General features: G+C 43.7%; 1 protein-coding gene across 1 annotated transcript in view; it reads left to right on the top strand.

Annotated features, from left to right (window-relative positions):
- Positions 1–12,907, top strand: part of VMP1 (vacuole membrane protein 1) — a 142,649-nt gene that overhangs the window by 109,918 nt on the left and 19,824 nt on the right. Inside the window, exons 9-10 of the mRNA XM_032215869.1 lie at positions 1,248–1,364; positions 6,566–6,627. Coding sequence (XP_032071760.1) covers positions 1,248–1,364; positions 6,566–6,627 — 179 coding nt within the window. The remainder of the gene's footprint in view (positions 1–1,247; positions 1,365–6,565; positions 6,628–12,907) is intronic.

Consider the following 12,907-nt stretch of genomic DNA (forward strand, 5'->3'; position numbering starts at 1 on the left):
CATTTCTGATGGAAGACGTCGGTCGAGCTGTTTCTAATCTGGACTTTCAAAAAAACAACAACACATAGATGTGGGCAAGATCTTACTTCATCAGAGTCTAAATGAGAGATGACCCTCCTTTTAATAAGTAAATAAATAAAATGATGGTCTTGTCACGCCAACATTTCTTAAGCCGAACTTTGAGAAACGTGAGAAAGACGTTCAGAAAAAGGGTTCAAAAAAAACCCCAGAGCCTTTGCTCTCAACCTACTCAGAGGTTCAGAAGTTCTCAAACTTGTGGTCTGTGGGAACCGTGGATGGTTTGAGGCCTCCAGCTTTAGGGTGCGCGGGCTGGTTCTGGAAAACTTGCCGCGATGTGGTCTTGCTTCATTTCTTTTAAATTGAAGTATGGTAATGAATCCGGTCCAGGTTCTCAACCAGGATGACAAAGCTGTGGTTTTTAATAAGACACTGGCTGGTTTAGACCAATGTTTCTCAACGTTGGGCAGGTTTTAAGAGATGTGGACTTCAATTCCCAGAATTCGCCAGCTAGCAAGGTTCAAGTCATGACAAACTTAAGACAACATCCATTTATTGCTTCACCAGCAGCGTATAATATTCTGCAGAAGATTGCCACTAGCCATGGAGGTTTTATTTATTGGGCTTCCTTACCACAGTTCTTGATGGCCCTGTCTTATTTCTTGAGCCTGTCTTGTTCTCAGAATAATTTTAAGAAGAGATTGGACAGCCATTTCCTGCTTGAGCAGGGGGTTGGACTAGAAGACCTCTAAAGTCCCTTCCAACGCCCTTCTAATTCTGCCTGGTAATCCTTGACTTACAATCATTCACTTAGTGACCGTTTGAAAAAAATGGCTTATGGCCATTTTTCACACTTATGGCATACCCACTGTCACATGATCAAAATTTGGACATTTGGTAACTGATTTATGATGGTTGCAGTGTCTTGGGGGGGTGGGGGGTCATACAATTCCCTTTTGCGACCTTCTGACGAGCAAAGTCAGTGTGGAAGCCCCATTCACTTAACAACCGAGTGACTAACTTAACAACTGCAGCGATTCGTTTAACAGTGGTGGCAAGAAAGGTGGTAAAATGGGGCAAAGCTCGCTTAACAACTGTCCTGCTTAGCCATGGAAATTTGGGGCTCATTTGCCATCGTACGTCTGGGACTATCTGCATTTATGACCACCGATTCCTGCAACGTTGTATGTGGATGTGTATGCTAATCCTGCTTCTCTTTCCCCTCCCAGATTCCCAATCCCCTCTTCGACTTGGCCGGGATAACATGCGGACACTTCCTGGTTCCCTTCTGGACATTCTTTGGAGCCACCTTGATTGGAAAAGCAATCATCAAAATGCACATCCAGGTAATTTACCTGCCAAGATCGAGGCTGTCTAGCTGCTTGCCAAGGTGGATGTGTTCACACCTCCACTGCTCTTGTCTATGGAGATTCTCAATCATCCAGGTCATGGCCATCCCAACAGTAGCTTTTTCAAAAGGCAACTGGGCTTCCTTGTTTTTTTTTTTTTAGAATATAATTTCCTTTTTCTTTTCACTTCTCCTCCAAAAAGCTTCTGCTTCTTCTTCCTCTTCCTCCTCTTCTTCTTCTTCTTCTTCTTCTTCTTCTTCTTCTTCTTCTTCTTCTTCTTCTTCTTCTTCTTCTTCTCCTCCTCCTCCTCCTCCTCCTCCTCCTCCTCCTCCTCCTCCTCCTCCTCCTCCTCCTCCTCCTCCTTCTTCTTCTTCTCTTCTTAGGGCCAGTCACTTACCATCAGCCCTGGGAAGCAGGCATTGGCCAACCAGTTTTGAAAAACCTTGCCAAGAAAACAGCAGGGAATTATCTAGGCCAGGGGGTTCAAATTCGATTTCATTGAGGGCCGCATCAGGGTTGTGTTTGACCTCGGGGGAAGTGGGGGTGGCCGGCGGTGTAGCCAACTCGACGTCACTTGTGTCGGGTGTGGGGGGGGCACCTGTGGTGGCCAAGTGCTAAGGCAGGACCACCCTCAGACCCTCCCTCACTCTCATTATAACCTTCCTTCTCTTCTCTTTTTTTTCTTCCCTCTTCCTTTTCCTTTCTTCTTCCTTCCCCTCTTTCTTTATTTTTCCTTCTTTGCTCTCTTCCCATCTTCCCTTCTTTTTCTTTCTTCTTCCCCTTTCTCCTTTCCTTCTTGCATGCTCAAGTGCAAAAAGGGAAACATTTCTCCTTTTGTTTTGTTTTTAGTTTGTTTTGCTAGACCGCTGCCAGCAAAAACAGAGGTTGGGGGCAGGGGGGGGATGCATGGCTCTCCCGTGCTCCGTTTTCACTGGCAGAGGCACAACGGGTCAGGTCCTTTGCTGTTTCCAGGGTGGCCCCTAAGCAAATCAATTATCTGCAGCGGGCATACCCGTATCTTCCACCAGCAGTTTTTTATTTAATTATCACAGGTTCTTCCCCAAACTTGGAAATTTCGTTTCTTCACATTTGGCCTGGAGTCTTTCCATTTGTGCAAAAGCCTCCCAGATATGCATAGCTGGCGATTATATTGGCGTTTTACCTCTTAATCATCCCTTCTTGCAGACTAAACATAACCAAGGGAAACGGGCCCATTCTGTATACATTACCTGAGGGACATTTCTTCTGAATTTAGGCCAGCTAACTTTTGGGGGTGGACAGACGATAAAGAAATCTCAGCCATTCATTGTCCAAACTTTGGTGGCTGGAAGAATTTGTTTAAATCATCAAGCGGTGGCAGGAAGGTGAAAACAAAAATGGGCTTGTAAAAAAAAAAATAGAAATGTTTATTTTTAGATTCTGTACACATGGCTCATAGCAGCTTTAATCTCGGAAGAGGCATTCAGCCTGCCCTCTCTTACTATGACTTGTAAGATCGGGAGTAGCCAATTAGGCCACATTTATGACCTGTGGATTTTAATTCCTAGAATTCCTGAGCCAGCTTAAAGCTAAAGGTAAAGGTTCCCCTTGCACATATGTGCTAGTGGTTCCCAACTCTAGGGGGCAGTGCTCATCTCTGTTTCAAAGTCAAAGAGCCAGCATTGTCCGAAGATGTCTCCGTGGTCATGTGGCCAGCATGACTAAATGCCAAAGGTGCACAGAACACTGTTACCTTCCCACCAAAAATGGTTCCTATTTTTCTACTTGCATTTTTACATGCTTTCGAACTGCTAGGTTGGCAGAAGCTGGGACAAGTAACGGGAGCTCACTCCATTACATGGTGCTAGGGATTCGAACTGCCGACCTTTCTGAACGACAAGCTCAGCATCTTAGCCACTGAGCAACCGCGTCTCTCTCATGTTAGAAGGTTATAAAAGAGGATCATACTACAACCGTCATAAATGCGAGTCAGTTGGCAAGTGTCTGAATTTTGATCACATGACCATGGGGATGCCGCAGTGGGCATAAGCATGAAAAACATGTCCCTTTTTTCAGTGCTGTTGTAACTTTGGTTACTAAATGAACTATCATATGTCTCACACGGCCTGTATTTTATCATGTTGGGGGACACAATGCTCTTTCAGGAAATGAGCTCTCTGTTCACTCTGGACTTGATTTTGGGGCGCACACTAAAAAAGCCAAGTGATTGTCACATAAAATGGGAGATTTTATATCCTGTTTCCCTGAAAATAAGACCTCCCTGGATAAAAAGCCCAATCGGGCTTTTTTGAGCACATGCACTAAAATAAGCCTTCCCCTAAAATATTTAAACACATGCTCAGCCGGTCCCTGCCATTTACTTGGGGGGGGGGGTGTAAAATACCCCACACATCCCATATCCACCTGCCATACCCGCGGAACGTGGATGCCGCTCCCGCAAACCCTAGCTACCGTGCCCCTTCTCTTAGTAGCGGCCGCAAAAAGCCGCCCAGTGACGCTAGGGCGGGCAAGAGTGCGCCAAAAACAGAGACAGATCTTCCGGCTCTCTCTGGATCAGCTGATCCGTGGGCCGAGGTTAAGGGGCCTCCTGCACCTCAAAAATAAGACGACCTCCCCGAAAATAAGGGCAAGCGCTTATTTCAGGGGGTCAAAAGAAAATGAAACCCTGTCTTATTTTTTGGCGAAACACAGTAGTAGCTGCTTTCTGTTTGGCACAAGAAATGAGGAATTTGAATTTTGAATCTGCTACAGCTGGCTAAATTTGCTTAAATCCTCTGCTGGGTTAGCCAACACGCACGCTTGCAAAGACACAGAGTGCGAACGTTTGAGACGCCGTACCACAATGTTCTTGAAAAAAAGAGACACGCCGTTCCAGATTGGCTGAAAAATGGGAAACAAAGCCTTGGAATTATGTGACAAATACACAATTTAACCAATGTTGAGTGGTCTGGGAACATTCCCGCACTGTACCGCAAGTGGTATACATCACAACCAATGACAGTTTTAAAACAACAACAACGTCTCTAGAACAGCTTGTCTTCCAAGCGTTATCTCAACAAAGCTGAACATTTTTGTCTGCTTATCCTCGGGGAAAGCTATATATACCTCATCCTTTTCCCAACCCGGAGCCCTCCCCATACATACGTCAGACTGCGATTTTGAGAATTCCTCAAAATCGGCAAACTGTTGGGGAAAGTTACAGCCAGGAGGGAAACCAGGGTGAAGAGCCCAGCTATCAGAGGAGGAGTTTTTTCAATTTTTACAACGCAGGTAGCCCTCAATTTTTAACAGTTCACTTAGCGACCATTCAAGATTATGTTGAGATTGGACAAACGGCCACTTATGCAGCATTCCCATGGTGACATGATCGAAATTCAGATGCTTGGCACCTGACTCATATTTATGACGGTTGGAGTGTCCCAGGGGTGATGTGTTCACCTTTTGCGACCTTCTAACAAGCAAAATCAGTGGGGAAGCCAGCTTCACCTAACAACCATGCCCCTAACTTAACAATTACAATAGTTGACTTCCCAATTGTGGCAAGAAAGGTCGTAAAATGGGGCAAAACTCAGTTAACAAAGGTCTCGCTTAGAAACAGAAATTGTGGTCATAAGTCAAGGACTGCCTGTATTTCAATTTGCTATTAGGGATTTTCTTGTAACATAGAACTTAACTTAGAGGCAGTTTTGTCTAGTGGTTAAGGTAAGCAGGTTGTGAGTTGATTTCCTGCGTTAGCCATGAAAGCCAACTGGATGAGTTTGGGCCAAATATTAGGAGACTGTGAGTTATAGTTCTGCCTTAGGCATGAAAACTGGCTGGGTGTCTTTGGGCCAATCACCAGGAGACTCTTGAGTTTTAGTTCTACTTTAGGCATGGAAGTCAGCTGAGTGACTTTGGGCTGATCACCAGGAATGTGAGTTCTAGTTCTGCCTTAGGCATGAAAACCAGCTGAGTTACTTTGGGCCAACCACCAGGAGACAGTGAGTTCTAGACCTTTCGTGAGTTTCAGGCATGAAAGCTGACTCACTCTCAGCGCAAGCCACCTCCCAGGCTTGTTGTTGTGGAGAAAACAGGAGGAGGCAGGTGTGTTTGACATGTTCACTGCTGGCTGTTACTGGGTTCCTGCTGTGGTTGTGTGATATTCATTTCCAACATTCTGTGATAGTTTACCAGGCAGTCTCACAATCTTTTGCTTTTTTGACACCCAGTGACAGCCACTTACTGTATTTTTTGGAACATAAGAGGCATCTTTTTCCCTCAAAAAAGAGGGTGAAAATCTGGGTGCGTCTTATACACTGAATACAGCATTTTTGGCCTCCCGAAACCCCGCCCCTTTGCAAAAATGGACGTGCATAGCCTTTAGGAGGCTTCCAGAGTGCTCCTGGGGGCTGGGGAGGGCAAAAAGTGGGCCATTTCTTTGCTCGTTTTTGTTCCCCAGCCCCCAGGAGCACTCTGTAAGCCTCCTAAAGGCTATGCAGGCCCTTTTTGGACAAAAAACGGGCCCATTTTCATGAAAAACAGGCCATTTTTGGGGGGGTCTGCAGTGTGCAAAAGCTTTTTTAAAAAATTTGCATCTTCAAAATCTTGGTGCGTCTTATACTCCGAAAAATATAGTGCCTGCCTGGTAAGGAGGGAAGAAAAGAAAGGAAGGAAGGTTGGAAGAGTGGAAGATTTCTGATGCTTCCTTCCAGATTCTCTCAAGGAAACAATGGGGAAGCCAGCAGGAAATCGGAAGTCTTGCCTACCTTTGGTCATTCTTTAGTTTCTTTGTTTAAATAAGGAAATATTTCTGAAACAATGGGCCAATGGAGTACATGTTGTCTAGAAAACCTCTATTTCCATAGAATGTGAAGCCATATTTTTAGATTCCACCTACAGAAGATTTGGAAAGAAAATCAGCTGGCCGGTAGGACTGCTGTTGGGTGACCTGTGAAGGACCATCCAAAGTCCAAGACATTGTTGGCCTTCCTCGCTCTGCCCAAAGAATAGACTAACCATGATCAGAGCTTAGAAAAAGGACGTGAACCAAAAGGTGGGGGAGAAATGTGAGGAATTGTGGTGCCATTACGTGAATTTGGGAAAGGAACATCATCAGCACAAAAGCAATCAAAGAACTGAACAGACACCTTGCATTGTTTCATTTTCCCCCTTTGAGCATTTGTCTGACTGTTGCGTGTCCTTTCTTGTTGTTCCCCCAGAAACTTTTTGTGATCATCACCTTCAGCAGACACATAGTGGAACAGATGGTCTCCTTAATTGGGTGAGTACAACAGCTCTAATGTCACTGATGGTTGAAAACAGCTATAACTTCATAACTGTATTCTTCAGCCTGGGCAACTCTATGACAGATGGACTTCAACTCCCAGAATTCTGGAACTTGAAGTCCACCCGTCTTAAAGTGGCTTAGGTTAAGCAACACAGCTCTAATGTCAACAAGGGACAGTGTTGAACCCATGCTGAATAAAAGCTGCCACCCCATCCAGATGCCTTCACCTGAATGTTTGAAAGCATTTCACACTCTCTTGTAAAACGGCACACTCACAGAGCAACACAGTATGTATGACTCACGGCTGCCAGCTGTGATGACCAAGCTATGATATATGGATTTGGGACATGAGTACAGGTTTTGTATTTTTATGGAACTTCAGTGCAGTTTTAGTGAGTCTTTTGTTTAAATGAAGTTCTTTCCTTTAAAAAAAAAAGTTTACTGCCCAGAGTTTCGTGGATGAATGGATGACCTTATAAGATGGAGGGAGGCAGGGAGGGAGGGAGAGATCAGATGGATGAGTGGATGGATGGATGGGATGGAAAAAGAGTTAGGATGGATGGATAGAGAAAGCTTGGATGGATGGATAGATGGATGGATGGATGGATAAAGAGCTTGGATGAATGGATGGATGGATGGATGGATAAAGAGCTAGGATGGATGGATAAAGAGCTTGGATGGATGGATGGATGGATGGATGGATGGATGGATGGATGGAGAGCTAGGATAGATAGGCTGGCTGGCTGGCTGGATGGATAAAGAGATCAGATGGATCTCTGGATAGATGGAGAAAGAACTAAATTGAATGAATGGATAAATGGATGGATGGAGACAGAAAGAGAGAGAGAGATCAGCTGAATGACTGGATGGATGGATGGACAAAGAAGGATGGATGGACAACGAGCTAGATTGGATGGATGACAGACAGACAGACAGATAAAACAAGCTTGAGGACGAAAGCTCTACAGTATCCCACATTCCATTTTTGCACCCCAGATCCTCCCCCTAATTGCTGAAAATTACAACTTCTCAGAAAACTAAGCTGCAACTTAGATTAAAACATTTTTTTTAAAAAAAAATATATTGATCCTTTTCCCTGAACTTGAAAATTTGGGGGTGGGGGGGTTTACCCCTGCAGGGGAATCTGAAACTCCTTGTTCTGCTGGTACTGGTTGCTTTTTTTTCTGAATTCAGTCCACGGTATTTTATTACTATTTTAATTTGTTTAAAGAGGTGTAAAGTGTAGCCCTTGGCCGTTGGAAGGCAGCTTCATCCCGCTGAGGGGGGGGGGGGGAGTCAACGTTTTAAAAAAACCCAGCAGGGTGACTTCACAGCAGCGAAGTCCATCCAAGGGCCATGGCTGCTAATTTCAGTGGGATTTCCTGTTTTCCAATAAGTCGGCCGAATTCAGTTCGTCCTGCAGGATGCTTGTCACGGCTGCTGCTACCCCCTTGAACTCTACTAGAATTGGCTCAGCCGCGCGGTTTGGAGGCTTCCGTGAATTAACGATTGAACAGTTAGATGTAGGCGGGATCATGTGGCTGAAATATAGGGAAAAAAGGGGGTTAAAAGCGACTTTTTATATGGAATATTATGGGTAATGTCTAAAGAACTGTGCTCGGGAAAAGGTGCTGTGGCAGGAAAGGAGAACATATTAGTAACATGCTTTTTCATTAACAAAACCTGCTTATTTATTCATGGTTTGATTAATCACATATACATATACATACACATACACATACATACATACATACATACATACATACATACATACATACATACATACATATATATATGTTCGTGTTATCTACAGCTTTGCTCCATTTCCTGCCGAAAAGAGCAATAAATTCAAGCCTGAATCACTTCCTAGCACAGATGGATATTCTTGTTAGGGCAGCAAGGGGAATATATATATAGATTTTCACAGATGTAGGTATGTTGGTCTTGTTGTATTCGGGTCTTTTCCCTTGTAAGATTGAGATTGTCTTGGCAACGTTTCAGCGAGGTCTCACTCGCCATCTTCAGGCTGGTGTTTTTGGCTTTGTGCTTGTGCGAGTAAGGCGTGGTCGGAGCTTCCGTCTTTCTATAAATCTTGATGGGAGGATGTGGAGTGCTGGCTTTGTTGCTGTCAGTGGGTTGATAGGCTGTGTAGTTGCATCCCGATTGGTAGATAGAGTTGATGTTTGTAGATTGGTCGGCTGTTTCGTATCATCCTGTGTGGCTGAGGTGCGGGCTGTGTGTCCGTTGTTCTTTTGTGTTGTAACAACCTGGGTGGTGGGTGGGGTTCGCTTGTTGACTAGGGCTGGTTTCCAGATGTCTGGTAGGCAGGAGGTATTATCACATTTCTTCATGTTGTGGGGGGTGTTTCTCTATTTCGATGGCTTTTATAATTATTCTCTTGTTGAAGTGTTCTGTTTTGTTCCCTTGCTGCCCTAACAAGAATATCCATCTGTGCTAGGAAGTGATTCAGGCTTGAATTTATTGCTCTTTTCGGCAGGAAATGGAGCAAAGCTGTAGATAACACGAATTCAAGTATTGTTTTTAAAACATCTCTGAGCTGTCCTGTTGTTAAATGAAACAATGGCACAATGTATAGGTCTATAAAAAATTTTTGACCCAGGAGCAGCTGGGTATGCTCTTCAATTAAACCATAAAGTATTTCTGATATGAATAATGGCATGACTCCCACTCTGAAGCGTGTGTGTTTTTAAAAATAATAATAATAAAATAATGGAAATTATCCTTAGAGTCTTTGTTGTTTTCTGGCACAATTATGTTTAACCTGGTTCTCTGGAGTTCAGAGGAAGGTTGAAAACCATGTCCATTAACTGTTAGCCTTGATAGCAATAGCAGTTAGACTTATATACCGCTTCATAGGGCTTTCAGCCCTCTCTAAGCGGTTTACAGAGTCAGCATATTGCCCCCAACAACAATCTGGGTCCTCATTTTACCCACCTCGGAAGGATGGAAGGCTGAGTCAACCCTGATTATGTGTCTATGTGTGTTTTCGGATGTGGATGGGTGGGTTAGGGAGGAGTTTGTATTGTCGTCAAATCCATATGTGGTTACCTTACGATTGCGTACCAGTGATGGTGAACCTTTTTGGCACCGAGTGCCGAAAAGGGAGCATGTGCACATGTAGGCTTGTCTGGACTGCGACCCGGAAATGGAACTGCCCAGGCGGCATGCGTGTGCCAAAAAATGAACTTTTGGTTTGTGATGCGCATATGCACTCCAGCCAGCAAGTTTTCTGGTTACTGGCATGCATATGCAGGATCAGTTGGCCGGCGCATATCCTCATGCCAGAAAACGGAAAATAGTCTGTGTGTGTGTGTGTGTGTGTGTGTGTGTGTGTGTGTGTGTCTGTCTCTCTCCTCAACCCCTCCTCAATGCACAAACCATGGAGCTGCCATCTTGCTTGCTTTTCCTACCTCTATTGTTGGCGTTTCAAAGCCCAACCAACTTTAGCCCACCATCCAACTCAGGGGTGGGTTCCTGCCAGTTGTAACCTCTTCTATAGAAGAGGTTCCACAAATCTACAGTGCCGTTTAGAACCGGTTCCAGTTCCCTCCCCTCGCCCATCCGCACATCAAGATGAAGAGCGAGAGGAGGAATTCTGGAAGTTGAAGTCCACAAGTCTTAAAGCTGTCAAGTTTGAACACCCCTGGGGTTTTTTTTTCTAAAGGGTTAGGGGTTCAATGGTCTTGTAACTTGACAGCTTTAAGACTTGAACACTTCAATGCCAGAGTTCCTGAGCCAACATGACTGAAGGAGGAATTCTGGGAGTTGAAGTCCACAAGTCTTAAAGCTGTCAAGTTTGAACACCCCTGGGGGGAAGGTTCCTAAAGGGTTAGGGGTGCCAAGGGTCTTGTAACTTGACAGCTTTAAGACTTGCGTGCTTCAAATGCCAGAGTTTCTGAGCCAACATTTTGGTTGCTAAGCAAGAGCGTTGTTAAGTGAGTTTCACCACATTTTACAAGTTGGCCATGCCCAACCAGTCACATGGCTGGCAAGCCACTCCCATCTGGTCACATGGCTGGCAAGCCACTCCTACAAAGCAGGCCACACTTGCAGAAGAGGTTCTAAAACATTTTGAAACCCACCACTGATCCAACTGCAGTGTTCTCCATGGTGGCGGGGTGTTTCCTTCCTCCACCTCTTCTTGTTTTTGTTCAATGTATATAGCCTGATGGAATTAATATCCATGATTTATACCCTTGGTATTTTCTAAGGCGGGAAATTTGTCCGTCGGATTCTTTGGGGATTTGAAATGTCTGGAAGTCGTTGCCCTTGAAGTATGTCAACGTGACAGGGGAAGACGCTTTCTACAAAAAGAGCTGAAGCATCTAAATACCATTCTTGAAAGCTTCAGTGCTGGAATAAATCTGTGGCTTGCTTATTTCTTTTTCTTTTTTTTTCCTTTTCCTTAAATCATCTCTGGAACTGAACAAAACTTTGTTGTTGTTTCTTCCTCCTGCCAAATTAAATCAGCGCTCATATTGATTAGATCTCGGTGCCAATGGCTCGTGGGCTGCTCCCGTTGCAACATCAAACATTCTGCTGAGTGAGAGAGAAATTTTCCAGCACGCAACTCTGGGGATGGAAAGTAGAGTAGCATTTTCTCTCGCAATTAATTACTCATCGGTATTTGAGCATCTTTGCAAGGAAAAAAAAACAACAGAGCCTGCCGGATTCAGAAGTTTGTCAAACTTTTGATGTCAGGCTTCAAAAATGTTCTCGGGAGGGGGAGATTCTTGGAAAATCCTCCTATCTTTTGACTTCTAAAAATCAGAATTTCCTTTCTCTCCACCACCAACACCCCTATCTCTCCAATCTCTAACACTATTTCATCCATTTCTCTCTGGAGCAGCCTACCCCCCAAAAAATCATGTGTAATCATTCCTAGAATCACAGGACTTCCATCAGAATCAAAGTGGCTTAACGTAAACATTTTTCAGCAAAACCCAAGTGTTACCGTACAAATGCCATTAATTTCGGTTAATTTAAAGAACGGTAGGCCGAGCGATCAGAAAGATGGGCAGTTCGGCGGTTCAAATCCCTAGCGCCAGGTAATGGAGTGCGCTCCCGTTCCTTGTCCCAGCTTCTGCCAACCTAGCAGTTCGAAAGCACGTAAAAAATGCAAGTAGAAAAAGAGGAACCACCTTTGGTGGGAAGGGAACAGCGTTCAGTGCTCTTTTGGTGTTGAGTCACGCCGGCCACATGACCACGGAGACATCTTCGGACAGCGCTGGCTCTTCAGTTTTGAAATGGAAATGAGCACCGCCCGCTAGAGTCGGGAATGACTAGCACATAAATGCGAGGGGAATTTTTACCTTGGTTGAGCATTAAGAAGTCAGCATTTTAAATTTTCTCACACACCTGGAAAGGATCTAAATTTAATTTAATTTAAGAGATCCAAGTACAAAGGCTGGAATTTACATATTAATTCAGTTTGTTGGTCTCCTTGTATCCTACCTTTATTGTTTTTACAAATAGCTTATTTTTGCAGGATCCAATCTGGGTCAGTCACCGGAACCAGGGGCAGGTTGGATCCTGCAACATTATCCTGGAACTTATATATTCGCCTTCATCTATTAACTTATTTTCATTTTTACAAATAAATTTTACAAAATAAAATGAAGAATCAAATCTATTTATTCATTAATTCGGGTCAATTGTAACAAGGCTGTTAGCGTTACCCCAACGGAGAAAGCATTTATTTTTTCCAGATTTTGTTTTTTAATTGTAGCATGAAGAGAAAACCTAGGAAGTTGTATTGACCCTGAGCAAAATGGTTTATTAGAAATAATTAACAACACCTCCTTCAATTTAAGATAATTTATCCATTATTGTAGACCTTGAGCTGGCTTAATAAAAGCATTATCCTAACACCAAATTTTGAACCTCATTTTAAAAATAATCTTAAAATCAATCCATCAGCTAAATTAGAACACCTACAAAAATTACTCCTTTTGCATGACATTGCATGAAACAAGAAAATCAGAAATGATTAGTAGTAACTTGCAACTAAATTTGCAAGCTATCCAGAGTCATCGAGAGTGGGTTGGGTGGCTGTATACATTTTCTTAAATAAATGAAGAAATGTAGATTTAATTTAAATAAAAGGAAATAAAAGGGGGGGGATCCCTAGTGAAAGATTTACACAACAGTGGAATAGTTTACCTACCCACAGTTGTGAATTCTCCATTCTTAGATCTCAGGTTTTTAAAAAGGGGCTTCGTAACCCTCATTCAGTGATGATTTTCCCATCCAT

This window comes from Thamnophis elegans, chromosome 4 (genome assembly GCF_009769535.1).
Source record: "Thamnophis elegans isolate rThaEle1 chromosome 4, rThaEle1.pri, whole genome shotgun sequence".
Lineage (NCBI taxonomy): Eukaryota > Metazoa > Chordata > Lepidosauria > Squamata > Colubridae > Thamnophis > Thamnophis elegans.